Below are 6302 nucleotides of genomic sequence, written 5' to 3'. Positions count from 1 at the left end.
GGCCTGCTGTCTTCATCCAGCTCTACACCTTGTTACCTAACTATTCTAATCCCTTTTCCAGTAGTTCTGAGGAAGGGTTGCTGGACCCAAAACGTTAACTCTGCTTTACCTCCAAAGGTGCTGCTAGACCTGCTGAGCTTTTCCAGTAATTTCTGTTTTTGTTCCTGATTTTCAGCATCTGCAGTTATTTCAGTTTTTATTTCCCATATTCCAGCGTTTGCCCATTGCTTTGTATGCCTTGACATTTCAAGTACATAGCTAAATACGTCTTCAATGTTCTGAGGGTTTCTGTCTCTCCCATCCTTACAGGCAGTGAGTTCCAGATTCCCACCACCCTCTGGGTGAAAAGGTTTTCGTCACATCTCCTGTAAACCTTCTGCTCCTTGACTTTAAGCTGTGCCCCTCAGTCATTGAACCCTCCATCAAGAGGAATTTGTTCCTATATTCTGTTCTACTCATAGTTTTATCATCTCAGGTGGAAATGATCTAAAACGGGAATGGAAGAGTTTCTGAGGCCATTGGCAGCAGATGCTGCAGATGATGCTGGGCACACAGTGAGATGGCCGATAATGAGGCTCATGTCTCCATCATCCGTTCACTCTCATACTCAATCTGGGCAGCAACTTGGTGAACACACCACACCAGCTGAGGGGCCACCTAATGTCATTGAGAAGAGAGTGCCTGCAGCTCTCCAACAGCCTTTCCACCCCAGATGCACATCGAGCACTCAATTTCTCACAGCCATAGCCCACCATGCCCTCCAATGCAGTTCAGCACACCCCCCATCAATTCACCTTGAGTCTCCCCGTTGACACCATTCTGATCCCCTTGGAAATGCTTCTGCTTTCCCCTGACTACTGCTGACCAGTGCCCACTCACTGCAGTGTATCCCCGTGACAGTGACCAGCTCAAGGAGGAGACTGACTGTGACTAAGACCCTGTCTGTGTGTGTACCATGCCTGTGAGTGATGTTGCCAGCTCCCCCAACCACTATCCCCATCCCCCCTCCCCGACCGGACTTAGGACTCACACCCTCCAGTTTCAGACGTAGCCATTTGGTTGGATGAAGGTGCAGCGTGTTTGCCGTGCAGACTGCAGGCTGTGGGTGTGAGACTGACATCTCAGTGTGCTGTTCACCAACATAATCCCCCGCCCCCCCACTACCCCGAGCGAGAGAGCTCTCTCATGACCAGCATCCTGTCTGTGTCTCTGCACCAAAGAACACCTCAGATTGACAGGAATGAGAGTTGTTGGCCTTGGCTGAAGCACCAGTGATCCAGCGTGGCAATGCAGTGACTCTGTGAGAAAGCAGATGGGCGCTGACTGAATGAGTGCTCAGAGAGTCAGTGAGCAGTGTTGGGATGTAGCCTGGTCCACACTGTGAGCTGAGTGCCTGGTCCTGCCCACACTGTTCCTGCAATATCTCCTTGGTGACCTGCCAGGGTGGCAGTGATGTCCCACAATGGCTGATGAAGGGTTTGTGTAGTTAGTGCCCATGGATTGCCTTGGGATTTTAGTGCCCAATATCCAACATAGGGGTCATTCAGACCAATGGCTTCCTTGTTGAGGTTTCTTGACATTGGACTTGTTGTGATGACTTTGGTAGATGGGAAGCTGTGTCCTAAAGAGGCGAGTCGGGCTCTTCACAAGGCCTTTAACAAGTAATTATCACTGTCAATTGGCAACTGGTTGCTGCCTTGTGTGAATCTCACCCCATTCCTTGTGAAAAGCATCAAAGATGGAGCAACACGTTGTGATGGGAGTCACTGAAATTATTATCTGATGCTACCGCACACCACCACAGACCCCAATCAAATCCCACTCTGTCTTTTCTGTTATAATGGGTATTATTATACAATTTGAGTTTAATAGCATAACTTTACGAAGTATTAATAAGAATAATTTGCTCCTCGTTGGGGGTGAGGTGCCTAAGGGGTCCGCCTGGGTGCTGTCCTGGGTTGACTGTCTTCTCCTGGAATGATAAAAAGGGAGGGATTGTGTGAGCCGGAAGTGGATGTTGGGGCTGTTAGTGCTGGGGCAGGTGGGTAAAAGGTGGTGATTCGCCCTGAAGGAGGCAGCACAGAGGGCAGCCAGGGGTTTGGGAGGGCAAGGGGTTGGTGTTGGGAGTGAGGGGAGAGGGGGAAGCGGGGCGGTGTGGATGCTACAGGCAGCAGTGAGAGCTGTGGTGGGAGCTGAGTGAGTGTGAGGAGTCAGAGAGAAGTGTGTGGGACTGACCCTCTCAGAGCAGACAAGGTCATTGAGCTTCCCATTGCCCATGCCCCCCCACCCCCATGCAGACAGCATTGACCCGAGTGGTGACCTGGTTCATTTTTATCCTTGTTCCCAGACACCAACGTTAAACTGTAATTCTGTATTTACCGCAGTAATTCTCAGGTTTATTCTCATTTTTTTTGAACACGGGAATAATATTCGTAATTCTCCACCCCTTGTCTGAGGGAATCCTGGTAATTATATCCTCGCTGTTTTTTTTTTCATTTAACCTATTTTCTAATCAACCTGTTCAGAGATGTAATTGTATACCTCTGGAACAGGTGGGATTTGAACCTTGGCCTCCTGGTCCAGGACTAGGGACACTACGACTGTGCCACAAGAGGGTCCTTTCTTCTTTTATTTCTCTCCAAAGCTCTGGATGTGTTTCACCTGGTCCTGGTAACTTGTTAACTTTATGTACAGCCTTTCAAATATTTTTTAACAAATTTAACCCCATCAAGTGGCTCCTCTTTCCCTGTGACATAGGGAGTAGCTTCTGCCTTGCTTAAGACTGGCGTAAAGTACCCTTTAGTACCTTCGCCCAGCCTCACAGTTCCCTGTATATGTCCATCATCACTACATCTTCCTTCTATTTCTTTTCCTCTACCATTCTTGTGTCATTCCACTCAACCCCTGGGTTTGAACCTGTGACCTATATAACATTTTGTTGCAGGGATATTAAGGCGCTACGTTACCAAGTTGGTTATTGAGACACCATCAATGCTGCAAAACACCTTGCATCACTCATACAAACAGGCCCAGACGAAACTGGGAGATAAAGTGAGAGCAGAACGCCTTACCCTCCTCGCTGCACTACACTCAATCCTCCTTCACCGACAGCACTACAGGAACTGGGCTCAGGCACACTCCTATAACTGGTAAGTCACTCGTGGACTCAGAGAATACATGAGCTTTGTTCCAAAGCTCTCCAAGAATCTTCATCCTCAATTCCACCTTCCAACCTCCCCACCACTCCCCCAAACACACACGCCCCTCCCCATTCTCTTGATTGTCTCCTGTAGACCAGGTAAAGCAGGGTCTGCACTGTTCTGGAATGGGCCTATCCAAGGTCTAGGGTAAGAAGATAATTGATCAAAGTTATGCGGTGTGCGGTTCAGCTGCTGACCCAATGGGCTGAATGGCCACTTTCTGTGCTGCACCAGTCTGATTTGACATTTCCTGCCACAGGACACAGGCAGATTTATTTGCTGCCCTTCAAACTCAGGTGAAACTACAAACAACCTGGGACGACTCAGGCTCTCTGCTCGAACTTCTCATCGGTAAGAATTTTCTTTATATTCACTCGTGGGATGTGAGCTGAACAACAAATTGCATTGATATAGCACCTTTAATGGTGGTGAGTTACTGCAGCGAATCTTGTCAATGGTAGACACTGCTGCTAATGAGTGCCGGTGGTGAAGGGAGCAGATGTTGACGGTGGTGGCTGGAGTGATCATCATGTGGATTGTGAAGCCAACACTGTAATCACTTAACAAGGCAGGGTCTATTCCCCGAGACCAGGACAAACCGGGGATTTCACAAGTAAAGTCATCAAACTGAATATGACACTGAGACGTCAAGTGAGGAATCAGAACAGGAGACCAAAAGTTGGGTTAATTGATTCAGTTTTGAGAAGTATCTGAAAGAAGGGGAGACGAGAGAGAGAGAGAGAAGTGGAAAGTTTTAGGGAGAGAAGTGCACAGCCAACTAACAGTCCAGGGATGGACAATGAATCCTGGCCCGGTCAGTGAAACCCTCATCCGATGAATCAATAATAATTAAACAACAGAGGAAACAGATTCACAATAAGTGCCAGAAAGCAGGAGGGAAATGAGAAGAAATTACTTTCCACAGCGATTTGTTGTGGTCTGGGGCACATTGTTTGAAAGGGAGGTGAAAACTTTCAACAAGAGCTTCCAAAGAAAATTGAGGAAACACTTGAAGGGGAAATAGATTTCAGAATTACGAGGGGAACGGGATTAATTGAATGGATCTTTCACACAGCTAACACAGACTCAACAGGCCAATAGATCCTCCTAAGGATTTTGAGAAGATTTGTAGCTCAGATTGTTGATGCAGTTGTTGACTTGCTCACCAAGCTGGGAAGTTCGTTTGCAAACGTTTCGTCACAATGTTAGGAAACATCATCAGTGCACCTCCACTGAAGTGTCAGTGTTCTGTCCCGCTTGTTGTTATGTGTCTCAGTTTGTTGGGGTGGGTGACGTCATAACTGGAATTATTTCTTCGTGGTTGGTTTATGGGGTCCAACTCTACATGTTTATTAATGGAGTTCCAGTTTGAGTGCCAGGAATTCTCATGCGTGTCTTTGCTTGGCTTGTCCTTGGATGGCTATGGTGTCCCTCTTTGTCATGTGTATTGAAATGAGCGATAGTCGGTTATGTCTATTGGTAGCTAGTTGGTCCTGGTGAATCCTGATGGCTAGTTTCCTTCTGGTTTGCGCTATGTAATGTTTATGGCAGCCTGTGCTTGGTATCTTGTAAATAACGTTGGTTAACATTGGAAATGATTCCACCCACCCCAACAAACCAAGACACATAAATAACAAGTGGGACAGAACACTGATGATGTTACCTAATATGGTGACGAATCATTGGCAAACAAACTTACCAGCTCAGTGAGCAAGTCAACAACCGAATAGATCCTCTTCCTGTTCCGTATTAATCTGTGACATAAAGGGAGACCTGCATTTATATAACACTTTTCATAACCTCAGGTTGTCCTGAATTGGTTTTGAGGTCAGGGGAAATGCAGCAGCCAGTTTGCACAGAGTAAAATCCCACCAATACTGACGGCAGTTTACAGACCAGATCATCTGTTTAGTGCCACTGATTAAGGGAGAAAGATTGGCCCCTGCTCTTTTCACAAGTACCCCGCATCATGACCCTACTCTCTGATCTGCACAACTTGCTGAGTTAAAGCGAGATGTAATTTCTTTTTTACCTTTTCTTTCCAGGTGTGACTGCATATAGTGGTCACCTGTTAGACAGAGGGGATCAGACAGCACTGGACAGCATTATTAACCACTGCCTGAGGAGTTCCAAGGGCCAGTCCAGCAAGGGAATTCGTAGCCTCATTACATTACTTGTTGGCACCAAAGGTAACAAATCCAGCAACCATTAGCTTCAGTCCTTTAGAATCATTGACTTGTTACAGTGCACAGTGAGGCCATTTGGCCCATCTTGTCTGCACCAGCTGTCCAAATGAGCATCTCACTTAATGCCATTCTGCTGCCTGCTTGCTTTAACACTGCATATTGCTGCCTTTCGAACAACCATCCAATTTCCTTACAAAAACCTCAAATGAACCTGCTCCCCCCACACTCTCAGACAGTACATTCCAGTCCCTAACCACTCAAGTGAATCTGCCTCTTTCACCCAAATGGCATTACATGATATAATCAATTTGGAGTAAAAGAAATGGGTATTTCTTTAGTTACTTATGTATCCCTTCAATTGATCAAACTGCCAACCCTATCAAAGCCATTGTCCAATTGTGGAATTTGGCATGAGCCTGTCTTTGTGACTGCATTCACCATATTTCTGTGATTGATACAGGATCTAGTTCACCCGGCCAGTTTAAGAATTAACACTATGCTGCTTTGACCAAGTTCAGTCAAGATGGTTTTTTTCACCTGAGCCTGTTTCTCTGGGCCCAGCTGACAAGGATGTTGTTTTCTTGGTTCTGATTCTCCTACATCCACATCACATCTACCTAATATAGTACACTCTAACGAACCTCTGCAGATCGCCTCATACTTTCTCAGTGGTCTTACAATTTACTTTAATTGGCCTTTCTCTAAATTTGAAAACATAATGCCATTTTAATTTGTGTGTTTTTTTTAAACTATGGCCTGAAACAAGAAAGAGTTGCTTTAAAAGCAGTGTTTGTTTTGAAAGCAAACAACCTGAAATCAATTGCAGGCATCATGTAAACATTGTGCTGAACAAGCAGTAATAACAGCTGGATTGAAGAATGAAGGGGAATCTCACAGAAACCTCTAAAATTCTAAC

At 46.0% G+C, this 6302-nt stretch overlaps 1 protein-coding gene across 1 annotated transcript; it reads left to right on the top strand.

Annotated features, from left to right (window-relative positions):
- Positions 1–2944: 2944 nt before the first annotated feature.
- Positions 2945–5389, top strand: LOC125482522 (dynein heavy chain domain-containing protein 1-like; the record flags this gene model as incomplete). Its single annotated transcript, XM_048594607.1, has 3 exons — positions 2945–3149; positions 3460–3551; positions 5246–5389. Coding segments are annotated over 3 exons (441 nt in total), but the record flags the coding sequence as incomplete, so codon positions are not given.
- Positions 5390–6302: the final 913 nt, after the last annotated feature.

This window comes from Rhincodon typus, unplaced genomic scaffold (assembly GCF_021869965.1).
Source record: "Rhincodon typus isolate 14 unplaced genomic scaffold, sRhiTyp1.1 hic_rhity00011668, whole genome shotgun sequence".
Classification (NCBI taxonomy): domain Eukaryota; kingdom Metazoa; phylum Chordata; class Chondrichthyes; order Orectolobiformes; family Rhincodontidae; genus Rhincodon; species Rhincodon typus.
The sequence above is the reverse complement of the archived record's forward strand: the minus strand, read 5'-3'. Positions and strand labels throughout refer to the sequence as shown.